Source organism: Carcharhinus amblyrhynchos, chromosome 34, assembly GCF_965287045.1.
Source record: "Carcharhinus amblyrhynchos chromosome 34, sCarAmb.v2.hapA, whole genome shotgun sequence".
Taxonomy (NCBI): domain Eukaryota; kingdom Metazoa; phylum Chordata; class Chondrichthyes; order Carcharhiniformes; family Carcharhinidae; genus Carcharhinus; species Carcharhinus amblyrhynchos.
The window spans coordinates 197782-213545 of record NC_137357.1 but is presented as its reverse complement, the minus strand read 5'-3'; the positions used below and the strand labels follow the sequence as shown (position 1 = coordinate 213545).

Here is a 15764-nt window from a genome sequence, read left to right as displayed (position 1 = left end):
TGATGAGAAATTGGAGCAGGATTAGGCCGTTCAGCCCCTCGAGCCTGGTCCACCCCTCAGTGGATCATGACTAATCAGACATTCATCATATTGACTCTCTTGCCTTTTCCCCGGATCCCTTCATTCCTTAACTGACCAATAATCTACCAATCACAGCCTGACTTGTGCACAAAGACTCTGTCTCCACAGCTCTCTGTGGCAACGAGTTCCAAAAATTCACTGCATGTTGTGAGGAGAAAATACTTCAAATTTCAGTCTCAAGTTGGTACCCTTTATTTGGATTCTGCGCAGTCTGGTGCTAGAATCTCGAATGGGGGCAACAACCTCTGAGCATTTATCCTGTCGATCCCCACAAGAATCTTATGTTTCAATGAGATAGCCTCTTATTCTTCTGAATACCAATTTGCATAGCGGCAGCCGATTTATCTTTACGTCCTGAAACTATCCCTTGATGCCTGCAATTATCCGAGGGACCTTTCCTTGAACTGCACCGTAATAAAATACCCCTGTTGCTGCCTTTCTATGATTGTTTCAGAAGCACCAACAGGTTCCTGTTCCTTTTTTTGGCTTCCTGCAGTTTTCCTCCAATTAAATAATTCAATATCATTTTGTTTTCCCTTTAGAAAGAGTAAATACGCATTTTGTGCCATTTTTTGGCCATTCACTTAGCCTCTTAATTTCTTTTTGTAAAATGTATGTCGCCCTCTCAAATTGTGTCTCCAGTAGATTTGCATCCCTCCTCCAAGTTGTTTAAACAGTGTAAAGAGTTGTGTCCAGCAATCACCTCTGTGGCTACACCGGCTACAGTTCGCCAAACTGAAAAAAAAAAGCCCCTTATTCCCACTTGTTGTTTCCTGCTCATTCGCCAGTTCTCTATCTGTGCCAATATATTCCCTCCAAAACCATGGGCTCTTATGTTGTGGTTTAACTGTTTGTGAGCTATTCTGGTGAAGACTTCTGGAAGTCCAAATGGAACACATCTACGCATTCCGCACTTGCAAATAAAAGTTATTCACTAGAATCCAGGTATCTTGGTTTGTGTTGTCTATTTGACTGACAGATTCTCAACTCTTTGTGCAATAAGGTAAACATAACAGAAGCGTTTCGGGGTGATCTATTGCCATTATTAATCATTATTTGTGCAGTGACTATATTTGCCTTTCGTCGTTGATTATCCGAACTCCGATGTGCATCTTACTGTTCTCTCTTTATTATTGTTTCTCGAGTTTCTCTTTCCTGTGTCACACACTTTGTGTTCCCATCAACTTGTCATTCTGTTTTATCCCTTCCTAACCACACTATCAAACACTCACCACAGGACAGCATTTCCCGTCCCAGCCAGGTACAACACGTTCACTTTGTATTGATCTCACCCCACTACCACCGCCCTGCCCTCCCCCTCTCACCACCCCTACACCCCCTGAACCTGTCCCAACGCCACAGGAATCTAAAACCCGTCACCAGAGCACCAATTTCCCAGCCAGGTGCTCAGCTGATATTCCGGCAACATTAACTTTGTCCAATAGGAGGAGCTGTTAGTAGCTCTGAAATCACCGGATTTGAGGTAATAATTTTCAACTGACTTCCTAACCCCCATAATCCGCTTTTTGGATCTAATGTTTTTTTTTAACCCGCTTGATTAATACCAATGGCAAATGGCTCTTCAGCGGCCCCTGCTGAATATCTTCCAACTGCCCTGAGAAATCCTTGACCCGAACACCAGGGGCGCAACATCCCAGCCTCGAGTATCGTTTGCGGCCAAAGGAATGCTTTCTAATTTCCCTGACATTTGAACCTCATATAAGGATCGCATTCCCACACTTTCTGCTTCTATCTCGTGCAATGGAGCCATATATGGCGCTATGAATTGGGATGTTACTCCCATCACATGAGAAGCCATTACCCCAACAGGATCGAAATCAGCCCACCATCAGTGGCACCTCCGCGCCAGGCCCTAAATATTTTCCCTGCTCGTCTGCCTAATACTAAGGGGCGATTTAGCATGGCCAATCAACCCCACCTGCACTTCATTGGACTGTGGGAGGAAACCGGAGCACCCGGGGGAAACCCACGCAGACACGGAGAGAACATGCAAACTTCACACAATGAGATGGGGATTGAAAACCCGTGATTGAAAAGCCCTGATGCTGTGAGTCCGCAGTGCTAACCACTGTCTCACCGTGCTGCCCTTATTTTGTTTTCATTAATTTAAAACAATTTGGATTCAGACTGATACTTAGATTGAAATAAATCTTTAAATTAAACTGCACCATTCCTTCAAACTCAGCCCTTGTGACTCCCGGTTTCTCGAAGCTCCAGACAAGGCCACACTGAAGAGCCTTCTGTTTTTGGGCCTGAAATTCAAGGCTTCTGAAGCTGCATTAATCCTGATTTCTAATTAACTCGCTCCAGCTGAGAGGCTGTGAAAACCTATTTCCAACCTGCCATTAAAATTCACCCAATCAAAAGTGCAATGTTTAATTGATTGCTAAAATAATGAACAAAGTAGATTGAAATTTAGCATTTCCTGGATACTGTGAGGAAATCCCTGTCATTTCTGATCTCCATCATGGAATCCCATGCTGTGACTGCTTTCTGAATTGATTCTCACCTCTGATTATTACTGCAGTCTCCCGCCCTCTTGTGTGGAATATACTCGCTCTGGTGTGCAGCCGATCAAAGAATAATTGGCATTTGGGTTTAGTTCATGTCGCGAATGCACAGAATTGTATTAAACAAGGAACCTACTTTAAGCCCAAGGTTCACCAAAAATGTGTCTACCCCCCACAGTGTACAGTAAATCCGTATTAATCCAATCTTATCGGTTCCTTCCACGCCAGCCAAAGATAACAAAGATTTCTGTGGCACAAGCAGGGACATTGGGCAGTGACCATTCATTTCCGAAGTTTACACATATACATTATAATGTTAAACCGTATTTTATGAGATTTTCCAATGGGAATGCCGCAGTGTAGGGATGTGACCTGTCCCACGTGGTTTCTGCTTTGTGATTTCCTGCAGTATTTTCTGTGGTACATTACACTGAAAGTATCAGAGAGAATGTGCAGTGTGTAATTGATAGAAAGAAACTGCCAGCTGAACTGGATTATAATACAAGTACTTGTGAAGTGTTGAACTGATTGTGGAAATGGTTGTAATTCTCATTCATTTTTCTTTTACCGTTTCAGGTCACAGTCATCCCAAAATTCAGGATGTGACGTCCTCAGACATGTGACTGAAATCAATGGGGACGCCCATTAAGTTTTCCACAAATATCGCCATGTCGAATATGCTTTCATCTCACATAAATACGCAGTTGTTTTTGTATCAATATGTTATTATTTCATGTTGTGTAATTTGTGAATTATTATTTCTTTCCTTGTTTTATATGAAAGAGTCAACGTTTTGTTCAATTAATAATGAAAACAACATGGAATGTGTATCGAGTATTGCACTGTCCATATTAAAGCTGTAACATTGCATTGCATTGTGGAACGGAACCGTTATTCTCAGTCAAGTTTTGATGCGTATTTTTTTGTCAAACGGATTTGAACTTTATTTTGTAAAAGCTTCCTTTCTTATGTCATTAAATAAAGATTAGGGCGGATGACGACATGGCTTGTTTCCGTTTTCTTCATTCGTTTCATTCCAAATCGCCATGGAGGCGGAGTGTGAGGGGTGGGTGGTGGTTGGTGGAGAGGGTCCACTGCTTTTCACCAGCAAATAAATACAACCCGATTGCATCCCAGCACTACACGAAACACTAGAGGCCATTGAGTAGCAGGAGGTATGAAGATGCTGGTCAGATTCCCATGTCTCCTCTTCGTTTTAATTCCACAATATTTGTGTCCAGTAATCCGTTAGTTTTCATTTACTCCGGATAAGCCCCTGCATCATCGTCCGGCAATTTTAACCATCCTTCGGTCGTTACGGCCATTAAAACAGAAATATTCATTATCTGAACACTTGTCATTCACCCTGAGGCTGTGGGAACTGCCACCCGTACTAATAACATGGATTGGCCAGATAATAATCACCACCGGAAGAGAAGGGTCTTAACGTATTACAGGAACACTGCTAACGAGCCCAAACCGACCAGGGTTAAATATGAACTGGTACAGCGACCCCCGCGCCAACCCAGGGCCAGAAACCCAACCCCTCCAGTTTCCGGCCCTGAACTAGCAAGGACATATCAAATAGAACCCCAATATTGTGTTCCTGGATGGTTTATAACAACAGGCATTTGACTCACCCGAATGGTCCCACTGCCCCCAGCACGGACCACCGGAAGCACCCGTCCCATGGACCAAGCGCTCCCTTGTCACGCGGCGGACCACCCCGTCCTGCGCAAGGATGTTTTAGTTGCGGCAGTCGAGACCATTGAAAACGGGACTGCCCTCAAAACCAGCCTCAGGGGAGACCCCCAAGGCAGTAAGGAACCCTTTTCCACTCGCAACCCCTTTTCGGTCTGACTACCCTCACCCCATATTAAGCCCGTTTTGACTAGAGATCCGGAGGAGGAGCCTCCGGAGGAGGAGGTTGATTTAACTATATAGTGTGTAGGAATTCCCTTTATGATTGACTCTGGGGTCACCACATCAACAATAGACGCCTCATGTCTACAGCAACACGGGTTTAAACTCTCACCGGCCTCAGTTAATCTTAGTGGGTTTAGCGGACAGGAAAACGCCTACTCTTTAACAGAACCGTTGACAGGTCATTCTGGCCGTCAAACTTGTGTTACATAAGAATATAAGAAATAGGAGCAGGAGTAGGCCATCTTGCGCTTCGAGCCTGCCCCGCCATTCAATAAGCTCATGGCTGATCTGAAGTGGATCAGTTCTACTTTCCCGCTTTCTCCCCATAACCCTTAATTCCCCTGTCTTCCCCTGTCTGTGTTGTTCAATTTGCCCAGACCCTCAATTTGGGAATTAATTTAGCATGAAGGATTTTGTTGTACCTTCTGCAAATTGGAGTTCTTTGTCTCAATGAGGGCATTAGCATAAAAAAGTGGGCCTAGTAAGCGACAGGTGTGGGTTCAAAGATCTCACAATGATGGACAATTGACAGATCTCCATGAAATTTCACCCCACCCCCCACCCCCACCCCACCCCCCCCCCCCCACCCCGGATCCGTGTTATGCTGCCGATCTTTTGTCATTTATGTAAAAGACACAGATGACAATGAGGACAGAAGGAGCAGTAAGTTTGTTGAAGACGCAAAGATTGGCCAAGTTGTTAACAATGAAGTCGAGTATCTTGGGCTGTGGCAAGACAAAGAACAAACAAAGAACAACACAGCCCGGGAAACAGGCCCTGAGTCCCAACGAGCCCGCGCCGCCATTTTAACATTATGAGTCACCCCCATAGACAAGATGGTCAAATGGGCGGATAAATGGCAGGTAGGATTTAACCCTGAAGCGTGTGAGGTGATACACATTGAAAGAAGTAATTTGACAAGAAACGTTACTATGATTGGCTTGATACTGGGAAGTCCCAACGAACAAAGGGAACTGAGTATGTTTATCCATAAATCTCTGAAGGCAGAAAGACAGGCAAATAAAGTAGTGAAAAAGGCGTATGATCCACTTGTCTTTTTTGGTTGGGGAAAGCATTACAAAAAAACACAGTTCATGATGGAGTTATATAGGAATGTTGTGAGGGCACAGCTGGAGGACTGTGCTTTTCTGATCGCCACATTATCGAAAGGATGTCATCGAGCTGGAAGAGATTCAGAAAAGATTCAACACGATGTTGCCGAGGATGGACATGGGCAACATCGCTATAGAGAGATGTTGGATAGGCTTGCGTTCTTTTGTCTGATGCAGCGAAGACTGAGTGTTGATTTGACTGAGGTGTTCAAGATGATGAGAAACTGGGACAGGCTGGATAGGGAGCGAATGTGGCCCTGTTGAAGGATGAGTTACGAGGCAACATGAGATGAAAGTGAGTGGTGTGAGCCTCAGGAGTGATTTCAGGAAAACCCTGGATTGCAAAGTGTTGTGGAATTGGGATGCCTCACATCCTTTAAAAGGTAAGTGGATGAGTACTTGACACGCCATAACGTTCAAGGCTATGGACCAAGTGCTGGCAAGTGAGATTAAGTGGGCAGGCTACGTCACGTCATGCGTCAATGTAGACTCGAATGCAAATGAGGTTTAGATAGGGTGGACAGTGATAGCCTTTTTCCTCGGATGGAGAAAGCTAGCACGAGGGAGCATAGCTTTAAATTAAGGGGAGGTAGTTATAGGAAGGATGCCAGAGGTAGGTTCTTTACCCAGAGGGTGGTGGGGGATTGGAATGCCCTGCCTGCTGCAGTTGTAAATGCGCCTAGTTTGGGGGCGTTTAAGAGATCCGTGGATAGGTTTATGGATGGAAAGGGATTGGTTTAGGTAAGAGGGTTATTGCTTTTTAACTGGTCGGCGCAACATCGTGGGCCGAAGGGCCTGTTCTGCGCTGTAATGTTCTATGTTCTATGTTCTTCTGCACTGGAGTATTTTGTGTTTCTGTGATTTTATGATTGCGATGTTCCTTCAAAAAAACTATTTCTACATGACCAGTCAGTGAAGGAGAGTGAGAGTTTTGATGGAATGCATTTTTACGCAGTTTCTCTGTACAGGGAGAATGAGAATGCAAATAACATAAAAAAAATATTCGTTTATTAAGCATTTCTGCAGGTAAGAGAGGGATGACAGTGTAGATAAGAGAAATGCAATGTGCCTTGCCAAGCACCTCTGCAGAGAGAGAGAGAGAGAGGGGGGGAGAGAGAGAGAGACGGAGAGAGAGAGTCGGGGTGGGGGGAAGAGGGTGCAGTTCACATAAAAGCAATGTCACTTTACCAAAAATCTCCACAGAGAGATTGAGAGAGCAGTTCAGATAAATGCAAAACATTCGTTCTCAAACATCTCTGTACGGAGAGAAAAACTGAGAGACAGTTTGAAAAGTGCAATGTAGCTTTGTCAAGCGTCCCTGCAGAGAGAAAGAGAGAGAGAGAGAGAGAGGGAGAGAGGGAGAGAAAGAGAGAGAGAGAGGGGGGGGGGGGAGAGAGAGAGAGAGAGAGAGAGAGAGAGAGAGAGAGAGAAAGAGAGAGCAGTCAAATGTTCTTATGTTCTGATGTAACATTTCTGCTCCCTGATTGGCTGGGCAGGTTGTCCTTCAGTGACTGGAACTTCCCGATTGGTTGAGCTGGCTGTTTCACAACTGGCACTGCTCCGTGATTCGCTCAGGCAGCAATTGGTCTGAAAGCCGAGTATGTGACTGGCTCCGGCGCTGCCAGTCAGAGTCACCAGCTGCCTGATTGGCCGAAGCTTCAGCTGGTCCGTGAGCTGAGCCCTATGATTGAAGAAAAGGCAGGGACTGACTGGCTGGTCAATATTACATGACTGGCCGGTTGGTGTCCTGACTGCTGGGCACGGCTGTCAGTCAGAATCCCCAGTTGCTGATTGGCGGACCTGCTGTCAGTTTAATTGCAGAGGCTATTGATTGGCGGACTGTGTTGTCAGTCAATGTGCAACATTGATGATTTGTCAGTTATGAAACCCCTTCTGATTCGCAAAGACTGTTAGTTATCGATCCTGGTCTCTGATTGCTTGTCACTCAGTTTTGTTTCTTCAGTAATTTTTTAATTGATGTAACTGGATATTTCACGATGATTCTAACCTGCTCCCTGAATTTGGATTGAGTTGCTGTGTAAATAAATGTATTTGTGCAGCAATTTAAATCCTGCAGCATAAACCCGACTTGTTGAAATGTGTAATCAGGAGAAGTGATGTCAATTTTTCTTTTCACTCTCGAGTAGAAAAAAAATACAACGTAGACCGACCAGAGGAGAATGAAAGCCCCGGATATGCTGAAGAGTAAAATCATTGACTTCCTTCTGCTCTCCATCTCGGGATCTCTGTGATTCTTTCCGTGACCCTGAGCCTTCAGTGTCTTCCGGACTTTGCTGGTCACTAAAATGTGCTGGACTGTCAGAGCGTTAATCAACAGGATTAAACCAAATGGGAGCAATGGGGTTAAAACCTGATCAAACCAGTGAAATACAACCCAACCACGATCAATGAAATAGCTTGTCTTTTTCTGACAGTCCCACTGCACGTTGCCAATTATCCACCTGGGTTCCATTGTAAAGTACCAAGGGATATTTTTTACAAAAAGCAAGATGCTGGTTGTTGCCAGAATAACAGTTGCAGTTTTCCTGGTGCAATATTTAGTTTTCAGTTCCTGGCAACGAATGGCCACAATTCGATCCAAAGAGAAAGTGACGGTAAACCAGACAGAACAGTCTCTGGCTGCAGATCCTAAGACAAGTTTAACACAACATGCAGAGGTGAAGTGCAGGAAATTCCATGGCATGTAATGTTTATTAATGTAGTTGAGAATGAGGTTGATGATGATGAAAAGTAGATCCGCCGCTGCCATGGCCATCAGGTAGCGAGTGGTGCAGGTGGAGAGGCCACACTTTCCCCGACTCAGTATCACAATTCCCAGTATATTAACTGTCAGAGAAAAAGAGATAAGCACCAGGAAAATTATGCATAAGCATTTTCCTTGTCTGATTTCAGCATCAACCCTATGGACAGATAAGTTTTTGGGGAGCTGGTGTTGTTAGAGGAATTATGTTAGAGATTAACATTGCAAACTGGAAAGTAGTGAATGTAACAATGTTGGTTCAGCAGGGGTTGGTGGACATAACACTGTGAATTACAGGTCTCACTCTGAATGAGGCATTCTGCAAATTCTGATGAGGCAAATGTTTCTGAAATATTGCATTTCTGAAAACATTTCTTCACAGGATTGATTAAAAGCTAATGCATTTCCCAATTCGGCCCAAAGTGGAAAGAAATATGCCAGAGATTTGCAATAGAAAATAACCATCCCTCCCTACAACGAATTACCAGAGCCCACCCCGGATTTATATCTCCCCCTGCCTGTAGAGCTGATTGTCTTGGATCTCACTATAAGGATTTCTCCTTATCTTAACTTTGCCAAATTAATTCCCCATTTAGCCTCTCCCATCAGCTTTTCTATTTGTTTTTTTTTCTCCTGATTCTTTCTCTGTTTGTCGCTCATTCCATTCTTCTCTGTCTCTATTTCTTTCTCTTTTTTCCCTTATCTATCACTTTCTTGACCCTTCTTTCTTTCCAACTTTATTCCCTATCTCCAGGTTTCTCTCTCATTCAGCTTCATTCAATAGTCCTCTCAATCTCATATCCATACACTCTCTCCCCACATCTGTCTACCTCACTCCTTTTTTCCCTCTCTCTCGAACTTCTTTGAGTGTTTTAATCCTTTAATCAGTGAAATATTTCCACAAAAAAAACAAAGCAATTTGTGATTATCACACACTGGGTGAACAAGTTATTCCATTGTTTATTTCAACGCGGAGCACATACTTGTGTGAGAGAGACAGAAACTGATACAATGACAGTGTGTACGATTGGGAAAGATAGGTGGAGAAATTGGGATGCAGAGGGACATCTACCTAAATAGGAAAATCACTCAAAAATAGTGAGAAGGGAAGGGGCAGAGGGAAGCTGAGGGGGCTGGAGGGTCAAAGCTGAAGTCGTGAGGGACCGAAAGATACACAAGATGTGATGGTCTCCAATGTGCATTAACTGGCTTCATCTACATTGAAATTACCTCAGAGTGTCTGACATGAGGAGAAACCTCCTGGGAGGGTGATTTTAAAAGGAATCCTAAAGGAATCAGCAGCCCCTTCTAAAACTGAAAGGTGGAGGTGGGCAATTTCTGGAGTCAAAGAGGGATTGGGCAGGGGAGACGGGGCGGACATTTTAATACAAATTCAGTAGATTTTCTTCTCTCTTTCCATTTAAATCCTTCTGCCTTGTGCGGTAAGAACTGGAGAAAGCAAGATCTTGAGGTAGAATGAGGAAACCCGAGGGGTGAGGCAGATCCTTCTGGTATCATACTGAACAAAGCCACCGGGCTGTAATTCGGTTTGTCTCAGGAAGCTGGATGGAGGATAGAGCATTCTCCAAAGTTAAAAGACACGCCACACTGTTAATGGTGCCATGTGGGTTTTGCTGTCGAATTTGTTTTGAAAGATTCTCTCAGTTTTAAGAGGCAGTTTCAGCTTTTGATTGGAATGAAGGGAAGTCTCCAGATTTGGGGCAATGTCTTTCAAGTCTTAAAATAGAAAGATGGGACTGAGAATGTTAGTTCACACTTCCTGCCCGGACTGAAGGGAGATTCAGACAATGTCACATTGTTACTTGTGGAATTATACAGTGCAACCAATATTCCAGCGTCGTTTGTACATTACCAGAATAATAAATACTGTTACACACACACACACACACACACACACACACACGCACGCACACACACACACACACACACACACACGCACATGCATACACACGCGCACAGACACAAACACACACACACACAAACACAGAAAACATCTATCAGAAACTCTGAGCTGTATGTTGGTTTTGTCACTGTGATTTGGATCTTCCTCTGCACAATTTATCTGCAGAATTCTCTGCATTAACGATAGTGAGGTCACATTAAAAATCAACCTTATCAACTGCAGCTAATACCTTCTGGCCGAGAATCATAGTCACTTAACTTGAAGCAGGGAAAAGTGTGGAACAAAACTTGTGCCTGAGGCAGTGAAATAAATGCGGTGGTGAAATGAAACGTGATGGGGGATATTTGAATTCAGTTTGCTGTGGTGGTGATAGTCGGTGTGCTCGCTCGCTGCCTGTCTCTCTATCTCCCTCTACCTGTCTTATTGAATGCCTCACTGTCTGTCTCTATGACTGTCCTTCTCTCTGTCTCTCTCTATCTTCATTTTCTGGTTTGTGAGAGCGAGAAAGTGATAAATTGGGGAGAGGCTGCTGAGGTGAGGGGCTAGTGTTGTACACTGTGGAAGTGAGAAAGAAAAGGGAGGATCATAACCAATAGTGACAGAGGCAGCAAACGAGTGTTGAAATGTGATAGGGTACAAACGATTTCGGATTAGATGCTGGGGGATCCTGTGTACAGTCACTAATCAGGCCCTTCTCATATCATTCCAGGAAGTGTGACGTCCAAAACCTCCAATCCTGAGATGGTCTGTTTTAAAATGCCTCCTGATGGAATGAAGAACTTCCACACATTTGAAGTTTGACCCATCTTTACTGGGGTGGGCTGGGGATAACTTTGCTGTAAGAAGTCTGACAACACCAGCTTTATGTCCTGTGCGTTTAAGACTTGTGAGTTTACTATCAAATAAATCGGTTGGACTTAAACCTGATGTTGTCAGAATGCTTACTGTGTTTACCCCAGTCCAACGCCGGCATCTCCACATCATGATAACTCTGCTGTCCATGGGAGATTGCTGTGCATAAAATGTCCAACAGCCTTCTCGGGAACTACAACATGTTACAATTTGAAAATCAGACCAAACCAGTGAACTTAAAGCTCACGGGAGGGAGGGGACAATGATGAAATTCGAAGTCCCTGGCCGTGATATAGTTGTTTTCTAAATCTCACTGTCCTTGTTTATGTTTGCAGAGAGGGTGCTGTGGATTGGAGAATTTCTGGATAGAAAGGGTTAGGAGAGAAGTTCAATGTCAATGTCTCTGTCACTCCAGATCTATCTCTCTCTCTCTTCCATCAATTTGTTTCCATGTTGCTTCTTATAATATTTTAAAGGAATATCTCATTTGTCTTTGAGAAGAGAGAGCGAGAGAGAGAGAGAGAGAGAAGAGAGAGAGATAGGACCCCGGGGCATTTTCTTTTTCTTCAAATCCCCTCTAAATCACATTTTCCTCACCTTATATCTATTCAGGCTGGATATTTACGGCTCTGCTCCATGGAAAACATTTCTCCTTAGCTTGACCCGTAAGAATTGTCTCAGAGTTGAAGAGTCAGTTACTCGGGGGATATGTTTAAAATGCGAGAGACAAGGTCGAAACAAGATGCACGAGGCATCCTTATTTGTATAGAGGGTGGGAGGCGCCTGGAACTCGCTGCTGGAGGAGGTAGTGGAAACATATACTACAGTGTCTTTTAAAAGACGTATCGTTCTAGACATGAATAAGGTAGGATTAAATCTATCTGACCTCCAGAGGTGCAGAGGCTTCCTTGCACACAAGCAGCATTTTTTGGCGCAGGCTTGGAGGGGCGAAGAGTTTGTAATTTTCGCTGTAATTTTCTCTGATCCTTTTCCCGATGTCCCATATAATTTTATATGTCCACGCTCAGCGTTCACTGTTCTCAGCAAAGCAACTCAAGCCCAAGAAGCCTCCCTTCATTGCAGAAACACTTAAACTAGGCCACATCTTCGTGAGTATCTTTTGCATCACTTCCAGGGCAATCATATACTCCTTCTATTAAGGACATCCTCACATTGCTCTAGCTGAGGGCAAATAACCATTTTTTAAAGTTCCCTCATAACTACCCCGCTCCTATCTTATATGCCTCAGCTAATAAAGATTACTATCATGTATGTCTTGTTAATCATCTGATCATCAGGGGTTAACCAAGTGATGGAAAGAAACAAACGGTCAAGAAATAAAAAAAACTAAAGATCAATCTTCCAGTCAGAAAGTCAAGACTATGAAAGTAAGTAAAGGTAAAAAAAATACGAGTTATAAAAAATGTAACACGGACTGTGCCAAAGAGCAGCCAGCAATTCTTCCGAAAATAAGATCTTCCTTGACAGATCTCATTGAATTACTTTATCAATTATCAGGAATGAGATCAATATGATCGATGCCAGACACTTTGAATTTCTAAATGCCTTCAGTAATTAAAGACCTGAAAGACTGATGTGTAAATTCATAGCAAGTGGAGTTATAGGACAAGCAGCAGAATGGGCCAATGGCTACAAAGCCTGAACACAGGGGCGAGGATTTAAGGGATTTACTCTGATTCCTGGAAGGTGGGAAGAGACTTTCCACAATGGTCAGCAATGGGATATCTCTCTCTCCATCACCATTGACATCAACGATAAGGAAACAGGAAGCAAAATGCATCAGCAAATCCAAAGTGGGAATGAAAATAACCATAATGGGAGAACACAGCTAAATGCATGAACACGTTAAAAAATATATATTAGAAGCATGCTAATTGGATATTTGAGTTGGAAATTAATTTCTCGAAAGTTCTGTGGCAGGTACTGCATTTTCATCAGAACAACATATGCCCCAATCACTCGATATCAAATTCCTGAATGCTTTCAAGGAGTTCACGTGTTCAGCTGATCTGATTCACAAATTATTTGAAGCAACAAGAGGGTTTAAACAGAATTATAACAATTTGGAAAAAAAAATCATTGGAGTTTACTTCTTGACTAATAGAAACGAGAACAGGTTTTTGAATTGCAAAGTCACAAAATGTGGACTTTTGTTGTTAGGTTGTTTAAATGTCGGGAACAAGCTCACGTATGGTTCGTTTCAATAAATAAAAGACTAATCGAGAAATTTCATATTATACAAAGACCTCAAAACATCATTAAAACAAAACCAAACTTTTCCTGTTTTCAAGCGATTCCAAAGGTGAAAGACGAAGACAACTCAATTGAATGGAAATCTCACTCAACAATTTAAACATAAATAAATAAATTCAACCAACTCATTTTATTCCAGTCCATTCCTCAGACAAACTGCAAACCGACATGGACAGATAATGCAAAAAAAAAGAGGGATACTTAGATGACAGGTTACACTCTGGATTGAAAAAAAAACACTTCAATACGATTCTACACTGAGAAAAACATCAGCAATGTTTGTTCAATGGCATCAGAAGTTTGATCTTATTCTTACTGCCACTGAATGTTATTTCTGAGAGATTGCTGTCACTGAGGTCCAATCTAACAATACAAAATATTCCACGGAATTCAACAAACTCATTGATCACAGAACCTGTGAGTTCCGTGAATTTGTTTGTTGGTTGATGAAAAGGATTAAAACCATTGAGATATTGTAAGTCGTTTGATTTTAACAAATATCATCGCCATGCTGACGTTTGAAAAATAGTAATCATGAGATCTGTATAGGAATTTATCAGTCAGAGCTTAAAATCAGAGAGCCACGCGCACACAGATTTACCCAACGTCAACGGTTCTCATCACTTACCAGGAACACCAATAACAGCAATGGTTGGATAGAATATTTTCTCAGCTTTAGCTACTGGTAGATGCATTTCAGTTTGAAGCGATGAGTCCCTTTGTGCGGCTGCAAGCGGCTCTGTCTTTAAATCTGAGGTTGCATTTCCCCAAAGCCTTTAATGATGCACTCTGGGATCACCTCAGGGACTTTGACATGGCATCATGGTTTGAACAAAAATATGAATGTATGTATGCGAACAAAGTTTACGTCATTCAGTTTAGGGTAGAATATATTTATTTTTAGATTGCCTTACCTCTTTCCAAATACAGGATTCTGTTGATCACATTTATCAGCTAATACAAAGAGGATACATGCTGTTGTCTCAAACACCATCAGCCCTTGCTCTCGATCCCAGATTCCTTCAGTGATAACTATCACTGAACTATCAGATAAACAAAAACAAAGAACAAAGAACAACCCAGCACGGGAAACAGGCCCTTCGGCCCAACGAGCCCGCTCCGCCATCTTAACAAAGCATTTTCCTACACCTACCTTGACCCGTGTGTATGCGTATGGTACCCCTATTGTTACCAGATTCAGGAGAGAATAGTGTAGGGTCAATTTGGTACACCAATCAGCCTAAGAGCACATTTTTGGGGTGCGGGAGGAAACCTGAGCACCCGGAGGAAACCCACGCAACCACAGGGAGAATGCGCAAACTCCCACTGACAATGGCCCTAATCCATGTATCTGCACAGCAAACAGTGATAGTCACTGAGCTGTTGTGGTGCCCATCTGCTGGTCCAGATTTAAGCACACACATCGACGCAATGTACTAGGCCACTCTTGAAATATCCAAGAGCAGCCCACGCACAACCCCGGAGTGCATGCCCCTCGTTAGACAACAAGGTGGACCGACACACACGCGGATTAAAAGAGACAAGACATTAACATGTAGCATTACATTTCCAGTATCGTCCCGAGGTTTTGACCCTTTTTCAAACCGTCTCCTATAACCCTCCATCCCTGTTTCACTCATGTGCCTACCTAAGTAAACATTAAACAAGTCCAGCGTCCCTGCCTCCAACACTTTACTTGGTAGTGCATTCCATATCCCCACGACCCTCTGTGTGAAAAATCTCCCTCTAGTATCCAAATTATACTTCTCCCCCCTCACCCTGAGCTCGTGACCCAATATGATAGTTGTCTCCAATCTAGGAAAAAGCCTTCCACTGTTGACTCTATCTCGACCCTTCATTATTTTGTGCACCTCTATCAGTTCCCCCCTTAATTTCGGTCTTTCTAAGGAATGGTGAAATTCAAAGTCCCTGGCCGTGATAAAGTTGTTTTCTAAATCTCACAGTCCTTGTTTATGTTTTCAGAGTGGGCGCTGTGGATTGGAGAATTCCTGGAATTGGCGGGGGGGGGGGGGGGGGGGGCGGCGAGGGTGGGGCGAGGGGGCGCGGTTTCGGAACTAATACAGGAAGGGAGTGACCGGGTAAGAGAGGGACAGCTTGAGGCACGGAGGGATAGGGAGAAGGAGAGAGTGACGGGCAAACAGAGAGAGGCTGGCCGAGGGAGAGAGAGAGAGATGGTGTGAGGGATGGAGAGAGAGAGAAAAAGCAAAACAGAGAGAGAGAGAGATAAAAAGCGAGCGTGAGAGAGAGAGAGAGAGAGCAAGAGGGTGAGAGGGAGAGCGAGT

General features: G+C 43.5%; 1 protein-coding gene across 1 annotated transcript in view; it reads left to right on the top strand.

Moving 5' to 3' along the window:
* The window catches only part of LOC145361219 (scavenger receptor cysteine-rich type 1 protein M130-like), a 237407-nt gene extending 234172 nt beyond the window's left edge, over nt 1–3235 (top strand). Inside the window, exon 19 of the mRNA XM_080216856.1 lies at nt 3189–3235. Within this exon, the coding sequence (XP_080072982.1) occupies nt 3189–3235 (47 nt within the window). The remainder of the gene's footprint in view (nt 1–3188) is intronic.
* The last annotated feature ends 12529 nt before the right edge of the window (nt 3236–15764 follow it).